This window comes from Corapipo altera, unplaced genomic scaffold (assembly GCF_003945725.1).
Source record: "Corapipo altera isolate COAL_440 unplaced genomic scaffold, ASM394572v1 45, whole genome shotgun sequence".
In the NCBI taxonomy this organism is placed as follows: Eukaryota; Metazoa; Chordata; class Aves; order Passeriformes; family Pipridae; genus Corapipo; species Corapipo altera.
Genome location: NW_020884877.1, coordinates 7,171,601 through 7,185,415, shown reverse-complemented (window position 1 = coordinate 7,185,415; position 13,815 = coordinate 7,171,601). Strand labels below are relative to the sequence as shown.

General features: G+C 39.0%; 1 protein-coding gene and 1 long non-coding RNA gene across 4 annotated transcripts; one reads left to right on the top strand and one right to left on the bottom strand.

Moving 5' to 3' along the window:
- The first annotated feature begins 15 nt into the window (after positions 1 to 15).
- LOC113944273 lies at positions 16 to 11,050 on the top strand. Of its 2 annotated transcripts, none has more exons than XR_003526625.1 (3): positions 16 to 115; positions 3,861 to 3,940; positions 10,654 to 11,050. It is a non-coding gene; the product is annotated as an uncharacterized LOC113944273 (long non-coding RNA). The 2 variants fall into 2 exon arrangements; XR_003526626.1 differs by lacking the exon at positions 16 to 115 and adding an exon at positions 428 to 601.
- STRADB (STE20 related adaptor beta) lies at positions 3,034 to 13,776 on the bottom strand. 2 transcript variants are annotated; one of them, XM_027637204.1, is made up of 12 exons: positions 13,677 to 13,776; positions 11,063 to 11,119; positions 10,651 to 10,731; positions 10,198 to 10,297; positions 9,464 to 9,585; positions 8,893 to 8,971; positions 8,248 to 8,371; positions 7,582 to 7,753; positions 7,113 to 7,217; positions 6,660 to 6,889; positions 6,041 to 6,083; positions 3,034 to 5,578 (listed from the first exon to the last, which is right to left on the bottom strand). In XM_027637204.1, exons 2-12 carry the CDS (start codon positions 11,072 to 11,074, stop codon positions 5,426 to 5,428), a joined length of 1,221 nt encoding a protein of 406 aa, XP_027493005.1. In that variant the 5' UTR covers positions 11,075 to 11,119; positions 13,677 to 13,776; the 3' UTR covers positions 3,034 to 5,425. The 2 variants fall into 2 exon arrangements, with proteins under 2 accessions (XP_027493005.1, XP_027493004.1); XM_027637203.1 differs by having other exon boundaries at positions 8,893 to 9,001; positions 13,677 to 13,775.
- Positions 13,777 to 13,815: the final 39 nt, after the last annotated feature.

The window sequence follows — 13,815 nt, the reverse complement described above, 5'->3', positions numbered from 1 at the left end:
CCTTATTTATGGCAGTGTTGTAAAAACAGCTTTGCTTTCCCTCCCATCAGATTCCTGCTGCTGTGACGGTCTTGCACAACCAGAAATGGTACTGTAAACTCCTGAAAAGTGGCAGGTAAAGTGTATTTAATCGGCTACGAGTGTATGTTTAGCCTGAAAAGAAGAATATTAAGTGGGGAATCTTGATTGCTGTCTTTAACCCCCTAATGGATGATTACAAATAAGACAGACAGACAGACACTTCTTAAAGCTGCGCAGTGAAAAGATGAGTAGAAGTGGTCACAGGCAGCACGAGGAAAATGTACCACGAGCTGCCATGGGAGTTTTGACTGAGGGCTTGGGATGGGGACGGAGGGGCTGTGGGAGCTCCATCCCTGGGGCTGCCCCGGGCTTGGGTGGACAAAGCCCTGTGCAGCCTCACCAGAGGCTGGACCCAGCGGGCCTCCAGGGGCCCTCCAAAGCCAAAGTGTTCTAATTTTGCTCCTTAAAAGACAGTTACTTAAAATTTGGTTGGTTTCAACTTGGTTTAAATGTTACTCTCTCAACGCAGCTTTCTCCATACGCAGCCAGGTGTCGTTAATTTGCAAAGTGTCTTTTTAAGGTAATTTTGGTATTGCTGAGGTAAACTTTAGGGGGTTTATGGTTAGGTCAGAATTATTCGCTTGCTTATTTGCAGCAGAATTAAACCGAAATGACTGAAGGCTTTGGGAGATGAGAGAAAACCATCAGGTACATCACTGTAGCTAAGCCTAAGCCGTACTTGCCTCTTCCTTCTTCCTCACAGCGGTGATAAAGGTGCTCTTGCATTCCTCCGTGCGGCAGTGCATGAAATCGGTCCGTAAGTCCGCAGACACTTGCAGAAAGTCTGTATTTTCCCTGGGTGCTGTTAATGTTCCGTGCTCCCGGTGCCCCCGCTCCGCCTCAGCCCTCAGCAGCGTTCCCGCCCTCCCCGCGCGCCGCCAGGTCGGACTCGGCCTGAGGGAAGCGGCCCCTTCCAGGGGCTGCGATCCCACCGGGAAACTCGGGCACAGAGAACGAGCTTCCCCTGTGTTCCCACGCTCGAGCAAAACTGCTTGCTTTAATAATTCCGTACTTTTGGTAATCTTTTCTTCAAACTTCGGAAGTTGCAGAGTCCTCCCTCGCTCAGACAATTCCCCGTAGCTTTCCTGTGCTGTGTACAGTAAAGTGGAAGAGAGCACGGCTTTTCAGATGGATACAGACAGCTCTCAAACAGTGGTGGCAGTCTGGGATGGCTCCATCAGCTACTGCAGACCAACCTCAAACTGTTAAAGCATTTAAAGAAAACTCATCTGTAGCTGACTTCCTAGACTTTACATGGGCTAATGGAAATCTGCCTGTAAGGATATTTTTGACTGCATGAAACATGAGAACTAGAAAGATAATTGATACCAGAATGTAGAATAAAAACACTTTTAAAATAAACTGTAGTAGATAAACTTAGCATCGACACTCTTGACCCATATATCATATAAATTTTGACAAAACAGAGGAAAGCATATACATCCTGCCAGCAATCCATTCTCCTCTATTGCGGATGGATTTCATGAAGGGGCAAAGGAATTCCATGAATCTGGATTTGTGGGTAAATTCAGTAGTAATGGTGTGTTCTGTAATCATATGTAAAAATAAAACCACCACTCCATTTTTCAGGAACTTAATGGGACTTTTGGATAAGAAATATATTAATAGAGTAGAATTAGTTGTTTTCATTTGGGAATGATGGAGGTTTTTACAGGAACCTGTTTAAACCTAATATTCTCTCCTTCATCCTGTCTCAAGTTTCTGGATAGGTTTAATTATGCTAAATACCAAATGTTATCCGGCTAGCAGGTTTTTAGTAGACCACCTCAATTTTTCAGTGCTTTCTTTTTAATTAAGTCTTTTCTTGTCTGGTACATCAAATGGGGTTCTTACTCATAGTCCTTTGAGGTCTTTCTTGCTCGATGTATACTATTTCTGCATTTTAGTAGTTTTTCCTCATTCATACAGGATAGGGATGGCCATTGTCAGGACAGGTCATTACAGCTAGCTTAATTGCTTTAGAGGTTTATTAGACAGCCTAACATACTTTAGGAAAGCTACTTATTAGCATTAAAGGCAGGGTATGTTTAGGTATCTGCCTCTTGTCAGAGATATTCAGAACAATGGTTTGAAAATGCTTTCCCATGATTTTACCCATCCTCTAGGTTAAAAACTGCTTTGATAGCACTTGAAGAAAAGAGGGGGGAAGGGAAGAGAGAGAGAGATAAGGTAAAACCTGGTAACTTAAAAAAAAAAAATTACTTCTGCATCGAGTGGAAGAAATTGCTCTCTCTGCAGTGGGTATTTATTGCATTGAGACTTTTTAAAGTGAGTAGGTTGTGTAGCAGATCAGGTTGATTTGGAGTAAGTCACATTTTTTTTCTGTGTTAAGCCATTCAGTCAGAAATTCACAAACTGCTGTGGTGTCAGACTAAGACAGTGAGAATATATGCTCAACACCACTGAGCATATATTCATGACAGTGTTAATTAAGTTTTCTATTATTACAGGTATTTCGATGTTTTACATGTTAAATGCTAGCATAAAGAAAGGTGGCAGCAAAAAAACCCACTTCTGTTGTTTTCACAAGTATTTCAACTTCTGTTTCATTGCCCATGAGATTTTGCAAATGTGTTAGTTTTATAAGCCTCTTTGAAAATATGTTACATTGAGCCTAAATGTGAGATACTTGAAAATTTCAAGTCCAAGTATAGTTCTAGTTCATATGCTCATAACACATCATTGGTGTGAGTGTAAACAAGTGCTCTAATAAATAAATAAATAAATAAATAAATAAATAATTGTGCTTAAAGCTGTGTGAGCTTGGAATGGAAAGTCTCTGCAGCTTGGCTCTTAGCAATACAGATCATGAATCTCAGATTTTGAAAACACCAACTGTATGCAAAACCTTCAGATTTTTCAGTAGAACTGTTTCCAAGATAATCTTTTCAGTGGCAGGTAGTTGAAACCTTCTTAACAATATGATTATACTTTTTTTAATACTAGTATTTATTTTGTATTATTCCTTAACAGAAAGTATCACAGTTAACAAGAAAAATCATATCAAACCTTTCAGCAAATACAACCCATGGACCAATTTCTACTATTTCTGATTATTTTAAGAGCTATTAGAAGCCACAGTGCCTCTTAAATGCCTTTGTTTGAAAATACTATAGTTGTTGACACGCTGTAGTTCTACGAGTAAAGCCTTGTAACCTTTTTAACTTAAAAAAATTGTACTTAATTTTTTTCTTTAAAAGTTATGTCAGTACAGAATTGGAACAGCATTCAGAAATAAGTTTTTCATTTTTTTTCATAGAAAGAGACAGCATTAAAGTAACTCCACTGGAACACATGGTTGTTCAAATCACTTTGTGCTGACATTGTTATTAGTACCCAAGTTCATTTTTATAGAGTTGGGAGCACTGTTGTTTCAGAGCAGCTTACAAATACTAGCCAGTTAAGTTGCCTGAAGTCTTTTACAGGTTTGGGGTTTTTTTAAGAGTATTAATATTTATTCAGAGGTCTGTAACTAAAATATGTACAACTTTATGTGTGTTCTCAATTACTTGACTTGGTTTTTACATGTACTGTTAGTCAAAAGTTACTTGTAGATTCTATCTAATGTATTTGACTTGCAAACAGTCCAAATTTGTCATGGTTAAGAATTAAGAACATAGTGTTTATATGAAAATAATATCTTCTCCAAGAGTACACAATTAAGTTATTCATATTTTTATGATGAGAGTAATTTTCTAGTTTAGACAACCATTATTTTACCTAATGATTGAAATAAATGTGAAATTTCTTTCCTGCAGTAACGAGAGGCTGTTTGTATGACTGGACTATGGTGAAAATGGAAGTACAATAATTACAGAAATAAATGGAGGCAGATAAGGTAGGTTTATTGACAGGTTTTTAATCTTAAGTTTCACATGTTAGTTTTAGAAATATAGAGCTCTCTTCACAGCATAATGAATAGACTCAAGTTCTTTGTTAATACTTTTATGTAGTCAATTAGAATGTTGTGTCTCTCTCAGTTTTGCATGTTGGTCATTTCACCTTCAAGGCCTTGGGGCAAACCTGCTGGCAAACAGTGGTACAGACCAACTCAGCTATGGAAGACTGGGAGACTTAATGTGGAATGTTGTTTATGTTGAAAATTTAAAATATATCCATTCAATACCTATTTATGCTTTTTTTACTACAGTCATAACTTCCATCAATAAAACACTAGTGGCTTTGGGACACGACTTTTGCTGCAACATGATGAGAATATGCAGCTTTTTTTAAAAAAAGAAAGCTGCTTTTGTTCAGTTTGAGTTGCCTGGTACAGTGTGAGAGATGAGAACTTACTGAATTGTAGGGAGAAAAAAGACAGCTTTTCATCTGACTTAGAACAGATAAATTCACTAGGATCCTTGGGGGTATTAGGTGCTTATTATGGCTGAATCTATCCAAGGGAATTTAACTGTGCCTTCAGAAGAGGCTTGTTTGCCAGCAGCAGTGCCAGTGAAGCTTAATGCATATTGCCTGTTCTTTTAAGACAACAGTATTAAGTTCTGGTAAATTCTGGTGGTGAACAGGAATACAGTATAAATAAAAATATGTACAGTAACTTTAGATTATTTGATTCTTCAAAATTAACCCGTACCTGCTATAACTTGAGACTTACTTTGCATAGTAAGAAGTCCTCAGATTAACTGCTAAAATGACATGACAATAAATGGAGATGCAAAAGCACAAATTTGTACTATGAATATAGACAAATGCAAGAACATGAGTCACAATTTTAAGCAGCTTAACTTCTTTGGGAAACATGCAGCATTAAAACTGCATGAAAAATGATGCATAGCTAACTTTTGGCAAATATGACAGCATGTCAAGTGAGAAAAAATGTCTTAGGAGACAAACATTTATTCACATAATCAATGTGTAATTTGTGCAGTCTCAGATTTCAACTTGGAAGTGGAGGATTTCTCCTTGCTAAAATGATTTGAGTCATAATGAAAAGACAAACAGATTGTTTAAGTAAGATCACAGACAATACCCAAGTCTGAATTCAGAAAGGCAAGTGGACCACAGCAATATGAGCTGAAAATACAGTACAGAGTAAGATTACAGCAGGAACTCTCTTGTTAAGAAGTACTTTGAAAGAGAGAGGTAAGCATTCAGCCATTCTCTATATACAGTTTTCCTTTCGGTCAGAGAGTGAGGCTCACTGCACTTCGTGATGCCAACAGAGGAAGTTAATGAAATATGGCCACTTCAGGGCATGTTCAAGTATACCTTGTCTATTTTAATCATACAAACTAAAGCAGCAAATACAAATCACATTTTCCTTCTCTGAAGCACAGGAGAGGTATGATTGTTTGGTATTTATTTAGAATTCCCAGTCTGTATCATCTTGATTTGCAGTAATATGTCCAAGTCCAGTCCCAACTGCTGTTGAGGGCAGTGCCAAGAACTCTGATTTGTTATTTTGAATAGGAGGTGGCAATAGAGACAGTAGTGAATTCTGTGTTTGTTCTTTTATCTATAAAGAAAAAAAAGTTAAAACAGGGCTGCATATAAAAGTCTCCAAAACCTTGCAACTGACTTCATTAGAAGCATGTGAAATCAGAGCCAAGTTTTTGCATGTTACAATACTGAACATAACAGGATGAGAGATTTCACTTTCCTCACTCTAGAGTAAGTTGAATTAGTCTTTCAAGACAAATTAGCTTTGCAGCTCTGATTTAAATTAAGAATATTAATCATTATTCTTATTAGTTAGGCTGACTTTAGTTAAACCAACTTTATCAAAGGGTAAATGGATTATTCTTATGCCTCCTATACTCTGTCAATGCCATTTTGTTAAAAAAAAGAAGTCTGAAACAGGTATGCTGTTAGAGGATGCTTTTTGGCTCCAGGTAACTTAACTATTTTTGAAATCCAACTCTTTCTGTGGCTTATTTAGGTTATAGCTGTGTCATTTTACAAAATGTAGTAAACTCACCTGTTTGAAGAACGTATGCGAAAGCAAACTGCTTGCTGAAGGCCTGAATCATAAAATGAACAATATAATTATGTTTTGGAAAGTAAAATACTGCTTTTGGGAAATGGGCCAGACTGACAAGTCAATTTAAGCCCTGTGGTTTTTCATCCACGGGACAAATGTGTAGAGTGAGAAAAGAACCACACAAATCCTACATTCTATGCCTCAATTTGTAGTAAAAGCACTACTGAAGAAATCTATTTTTAAAGGCTTTTTCACATTTCTGTTTAACAAGGAATTTAATGCCTCATTCAAAAGAGACATAGGATTGAAAATGGATATTTCAGATTTCTGCTTTTTTCTTAGACAAAGTGCTTGTTTGAAAATTAATTTTACATTTTACAAAGCACATTCATATTACATGAAATTCAGGGGTCAAATGACTTTAAAGCATGGTTCCTTTATCAGACAAGATAATTCTTAAATTACAAAACCAAACATAAGTGAATTGTTTTACATAGTACATCTGGTCTGAAATTCTGACTTTAACAGCATTCAAGCAATTACTGTATCCTAAACTGTGGGCTATCCTTGGTCTTAGATTAAAGTGACAAAAAATTAGTTTTCACTAGAAGGTTACCTTTTCTCAGGGTCCTGTTGCAAGCAAAGTTCTACCAAGTTGTGGAAAGCAGGTGAAAATGTTTTGGAAAAGGGAATCTGTAGTCTTTCACTGGTCATTGTGCGTGTCATGCTCTCACCAATTCCAGAATCGACCCCCGATCGGGAATTCTTCATCCTGGATTCCCCCCGGGGAAAGGTATTTATATCCCAAGGATAGTACGTGGGACCTTTCAGCTTTTGCAGCAGCATCTAGTAGGAAGGGATAACAGTATGAGAGTTCAACAAGGGTTATTCAGGCTAAGCTGTGAAACTCCAGGAATGGAAGGATTATTTGTTCCAGAAAGAAGCATGCATATTTGAAGTAAAAAAAGCAGCCACATTACTTCAACAGTAACGGCATTGGTTTCTCTGAGTAAAACCAAAAAAAATTCTCAGCATGTTTTGAAGTAGAAATAAGAGTTTAGAATCATACCTGAGTGCGGGGCATATCCTGAAATGGAACATGTCCATTGGCTAATTCACACGCTGTAATTCCCACGCTGTAAATGTCAGACTTCATGTTATACCCAGACAAATCCTGTGACAGGAAGAAAACACTACTGATCACTGATGCCACTGAGCAGTGCCCACAGAAATACAAGTGTCTGTTTCAAGACGAGATTCTAATACCCTGTAATCTACATGGTATTGAAACAATCAAATTGGGAAGCCTCAGGTTTTGTTAGGAATCTGATGGTTGTAGTTTCCAGGAAGGTCAAGTAAAGAGACTTAGTACAGCATCACCTTACCAACAGCTTGAAAACTGGTTCTCTTTAGGAGAATTAAAAATTCAGTACATATTTCAGTTCAACATCTTCCATTGCACTTCTACAAGCAGACTTAAGTTAGAAGTTGAGTACTGCCACTAACGTTGAAGAGGAAAAATTAAGTGTTACACCAACCTGTCTCAGTAGTTCAGGACTCAGCCAAGGAAGCACAGATGTACTAAACTGGGGGAAATCATATACCACCTTAGACTTTTGTCCATTGTTAACTAAACTGTAGAGGTTGTTTAGACCAGAGAGAGAAACCAGCCCATCCTCTGAAATCAAAATGTGGCTAGCTTTAATATTCCTGTAACATAAATAAGAATTACTCAAAGCACTATTAGAGTACAAAGGCTTTCATATTTCATTAACTTATAGTGAGATGTTACCATGCAGTTCTGTTTAGCAGATTATTTTCATGGAAGTCCTTCACTCAGTATGAGTTGTCTTTTTAATACAGTCCCAAGAGAGAGGAGAGATGATCAGAAAAAAAGCACCAGAAACTGGAGAAGGGCCCTTCTTCCCTGCAAAGGGTGTAAACTAAGGAAGCCCGTTCTACAACCCTGGTTCTCTTCCACTTCAAAGAGACAAAGCCAGGCAGATGTATTATCCCCATAACAACTGGCTTGAAATAATGTATGAATACAGCTCCTGTTAAGCTTTTACAAACTTGGTTCTGCTGTATTGGAAAAAAAAATACTTCTGTGCTGTCTGACACAAGAAGGTATATAGAAAAAGGAAGGAGACAATACTTAAGCTGAGATGCCATAATCTGATTCTTACCTATTGTCATTCTCCTACCTGTGAATGTATCCATTCTGGTGCATGTAGTTTAATCCTCTGATTGCACCAAGCAGAATGTTCCCTATCAAAGCTTCACTCATTCCTTCAGGAAAGTAAGTCTTCAGCAGGCGTCTAGCTGAACCTGAAAGTGGAAAAAAAAAACTAGCTAAGCCTAACAAGTCTTGTTAAATTACTTGTCTGTGCTTGCTTCATTATATACATTCATCAAGAGTGGTGTTCTCATCTTTATACTGACTATGGTACATCAAGAACAGTCATTACATGGATGCAACTGATGCATCTATCAGGCAAAGATCACACTCACATCATGCTTCTGTTAACTGAAAGTCTATGCTCAACCTCTATTCGATATAGATAGGTTTTCTGTTGGCAAAAATCAGTTGTATAAAGTCAAATACATCTCCCAGTTACCATTCCTCATATGGTGGGTGCTAGGACTAAGTGGAATTTAATGAAGTTTCAATACTAGTCTTCACTGGGGAGGAAGATTATATAAAGCAGTCTTCTCTAAACAAGTGGTTTGGGAAGGTTTGTTTTTTCTACAAGACAGGAGATGCTTAAAGAAAAAGCTCTCCTGGACCATGTGGTCCAACTTGTACTAGCCCTTTTTCCTATTCCAAAATTGCAGTTAACAGTTCTTACCATAGGCCATGAATGGGGAGATGACCCAAAGCCAGCTACCAGCTGTAAACACTGTCCAAAACGTCATTATGTTGGGATGCTGGAAAAAGTGGGATAAAACCACCTCATTCTATGGAATTAAATGAAAGTGGATGTGTTAACCACAAGACAGCAGTCTTATGAAGAGCATTAACTACATCAGTAGAAAGAACAGTTTCCTGTGTGCATTTATACAAGACTGCAGGTGATGTGCATAGCCTCCACCAGAAATGTGAATAACCTGCCCATAATTGCATTTGTCTGAAGTAAATCTACTTTGTTCATAGTCCAGACTTTCAGTGTTAACCACAGAGTACAGAACATGTTTCAAATAAGAAGTTGTACAATTACAGAAGTATTTCTAAAACACTTGTGTTTTCTTCAGAAAGCACCTCTCAAATTTACACATGCCTTGTGTTTATTATATTCTACTCCTTTGGGAGAAAATCTTGACTGAAATGACCCAGTACAAAAAAGGCTACCTCTGTTCAGTAACCTCATATGTATTCATCACTGTCTCCATCAGACTTGTGCAGAAATGTTGTTGCTTTACCTGTAAGGCTTTCAAATGCTCTTCAGAGCAATTTTCTAGGTCTGTGATCCTTACAGCAACTTGCATGTCTGTAGGTGTGTGCCGTGCAAGGTAGACTGAAGTTAAATTGTTGAACCTCCTTCCTGAAACCACAAGTGGCTACATTAACATTGGAAAATATAATGATCCATCACATAATTTCCTTCGTGTTTAGAGATAATTTTCTAGTTCTAAAAATACAATTGATAGCAACATGACCTTTTCTTTAAGAATGTCAAGAACTAGTTGCAAAATTAGTTGCAGCAAAGTGAAGCATAGCTCTGCTATTTTGAGAACAACTAAAAGTTCTTAAACATTTGTCAGTATCACTTATACATCTAAATGACCAACACATGCATATTCACAGAAACGTGCATGTGCAGTAGTATTCAAGGCAGTTTTCCTTGGAACAATCACCTTGGGTAGTCAAGTCACAAGACATGATGTACTTAACGCTGTATTTATTGTCAGGTACCACAGATTTAGAAAACTGACATGCACATGCACAAACATCAAGAGAAAATTTCAGGTAATTGTTGATTTGTCTTATATCTTGAAATAAGTGATTACTGAAACGTGAGCAATGCTCTGGGCACTTTTCTCAACTAAAGAGACACAAGAGTAGTTCTACATTTTCCAAATCTAATATTTACTGCAGTGAGCAATAAGCTATTGCTAACAGGAAGAAGAAATATTTTAAGGTACACTTATGTTACCTATTTCCAGCTGGAGTTCATAATGAGAGACATTAGAAGAGCAAAGTACCATTTCATTCCTTCCTGTAGATGGGGGAATCCAGGCTAGATCAGAATCAGCCTAACAGTGAGAAAAAACAGTTCTCAAAATGACTATGCAATTTTGAATAATTTATGTTTAATGCAGAAATAGCATTAATGCTAAGTATCAAATCAGAACATTCAATTCGATGCTTTTACCATTACTGAGACTTAGTTGTATGAGTTACTGTTCTTTTGTGTCTGTGGTTGTTTTTAAACTGGCACAAGATTAACACTTAGTTACCCACAGCCTTCTTTCAAAGTGGAAGCCCTGAAGTACTTTGGTTATTTTTGCTGTTAACAGTTTAAGAAATACTCCCCAATTAGGTTATTTTTAATAGGTACCGGCTTTGTATTTAACCTTGGCAGTTGAATTTTCTGTTTTCTTCTTACCAGGCATTCATGGATGCTGCTCTGAGATAGCTCTTCTGGTCTGATTGATTCAACTGGTGTACGTAGAATACAGGAACAGTCCTTGAGAACAGAAACAAGTGAATGTCTGTGAAGTTGCTGCAATTTATTAAACATGGCAATGGGAGAACATTTAAAAGTAGCCCCTATAAGCAGGAGCTCAGAAAGTCTGCTACAAGTCAGTCAAACAAGAGGTTATGAAACAGCATAAAACACATACATGGCAGAAGAGGAGATACTAAACAGTTTCCTTCACCAAAATTGATACAACAAAGTTTAAACATCTCAGCACTGTGGAAATCCCTTCAACCAAGATATTTCACCAGAACTTTTCATATTAAGCTATAACTGGGTAACAAGGTACAACAGCCAAAATTTTTAAAGAGAAACTTACCAAACAAGACATGGAACCGCTTTAGGTCAGGGGAAAAGTCATATACATCCATTTATCCTAGAAAAAATAAGGTAGCAATGTAAGATAATACATAAACCAGTGATAAACATAAATTTCCTTAATCACAACTGTGAGGCATTCCTGTAAGTTAACACCCACACAAACCCCCAGAACTCCAGCTCTTGAAAAGCCTGCTTCTATTGGGCCTTTAAGCAGCATATCAATTTCAAACTCCACACTGAGGACTACACATGTCAACTCAAGCTTTCCCTTTTAATTTATGGGTTTAGAAATCTTATTGCCACTTTTGAACAAACAACTGAATTGCAAGTTAACTGCACAAGTGCAGAAAGTAAAAAAGAATGGATTCATTAATCTCTGGCAGTTTGTAGGAAAAGAAATCAATCTTGTTTCAAAGGCACACAGCTGTGCTAGTCAGATCTCAACTGTGTGCAGCTGAACTAGCTCACAAAAAAGCAAGGCAGAAGCTATTGCACTTTACATTTCACAAGCAAGAGAGGAAATACTATTGTAAGGGATTTCAGTTAAAAAAAAAAAGGAGGGGAAGTAACTCCAATAATTTTCACTTTACTTAGGCAAACTCCCTCACAGATTTCAGTAGCCACTTTGAAAGTCCTCCAGCTGCCTTATTTTATGTCTGATGCTTTGAAAGCTTAGGCAGTGAGAGGGATGTCTAAGAAGTGTATCAAAGCTAATTTACTTTAGCTATAAGCAAGTCTTCAACAGTAAAATCACTGAAGTTGGAAAAGACCTCAAAGATCACAGAGTCCAACCAGTAACCCAGTATTGCCAGGCCCACCACTAAACCATGTCCCCAGGTACCCCATCTACATGTTTTTTGAACACTACTAGGGACAATGACTCTACCACTTCCCTGGGCAGCTTGTTCCAATGCTTGACAATCCTTTCAGTGAAGAAAATTTTCCCAAGATCCAATCTAAACCTCCTTTGGTGCAACTTGAGGCCATTTACTGTCATCCTATCGCTTGTTATCTGGGAGAGGAGGCCAACTCCCACCCCACAAGCTCTGTTCAGGTAGTTTTAGAGAGTGAGAAGGTCTCCCCCAGCTTCCTCTTCTCCAGGCTAAACAACTCCAACTCCTTCAGCAACTCTTTATAATACTTGTGCTGTCGACCCTTCACCAGCTCCGTTGCCCTTCTCTGGACACCCTCCAGTGCCTCAATGTCTTTCTTCTTGTTAGGGGCTCAAAACTGAACACAGTACTTGAGGTGTGGCCTCGCCTCACCAGTGCCAAGTACAGAGGGACAGTCACTTCCCTGGTCCTGCTCCCAGACTATTGCTGATACAAGCCAGCTACCATTGGCCTTGGCCATCTGGGCACACTGCTGGCTCACCTTCAGCCAGCTGTCAAACAGCACCCCCAAGTCCTTTTCTGATGGGCAGCTTTCCAGCCCCCACTAGGAATCCTACTTGGCGGCTGATAAAAAGTCAGCTATAAGATGTAGTTCCATCTTAACATGCAATTTTTGCATGACAGTTAACTTTAAAAAGGTGAAGTACTATATCAGAAACTGATAATTTCGTTTATTAAGGAGCTAAGCTTGAGTATAGCCTGCACTTAAATTATGCATGCTACTTGATCAAGGCAACACTCTTGAAAAGCTAACAAGCCCCCACCACTCCATTCACTGCCAAATATCCAAGCCACTCATAATCCTTAATATTTTTGTCTTGAAAATTTGCTTGAAGAAATACTGTAATTCTTTATTAAATATTCCAAATGGAGACGAAAGGAGATCCTTAGTAGGTACTGGGTACCTTCAGATGATCAAGGTTTAACTTGCCTAACTGAGGAAGTCTGTAGCAGAGTGAAAAAAAAAGAATGCAGGTGCTTCAAGATACTGGCCAGCACTGTAATGGCTACAGCATCTTTGCCCTGCCTGGAAAGAAGATGCCTCTTTCTGTTATACAAGACAATTTATTCTGCTGCTTGCAACATGAAACCACAGACGCTAAGCTGAAGAATCAAGTGTTAATTACTACAACATACTAAAGTCAAATTATTGTAGACTTAGTTCAAAGGCATATAGCCAGCCAACAGAATCGTTCATGATGCACATTTATTCAAATAACATTACAATTTCAAGATTTTTATTTTTTGTTTTTCTTATGTAGTTTAACATTGCTTCCATTTTTCAATACGGTTTTGGATTATGTCCCCACGTAAACCTTTTCCCTGTCTCCACGTTTTTCCTTCTGTATCGCATTTTTTTTTTTTTTTTTTTTTTTGTACTGCAGAGAGGGACAGTGTTGCACAGGTAAAATGACACATTCATCCCAGCCTGGCCAAAGCTTCAGATGCAGACAGCAGTGCAGGGCAGGAAGAAACCTAGAAACCCGTGCCCGTGAGCCTGGGGAGCGTGGAGGCTCCGAAGCCCGAAGCCCCGGTACCGCGAACTCGCGTTCCCGGGCTCTGCTGACGCTGATCTGCAGCTCGTACTGCAGCTTTTGGAGCGGCTGAGGCAGCTCCCGGTCGGGTGAAATGATCCGTCCGTGACAAAGCACCGGGACGTGCGGGAGGACGCCCCGCAGGCTCCCCCGCGGCTCCTGACTCGCTCCGTTAAGCTCGTACCTTGCCTTCCTCGTGGGGCCCCCGCCTCCCTCCGGCCTCCCGCGGCGGCCGGGACGGGGCTGCGCTCCCGCCAGCGCGGCGACCCCGCGCCGCTCCCCGCAGCCGCCTCCCGAGCCCAGCGTGCGCCGCTCCCTCTCCC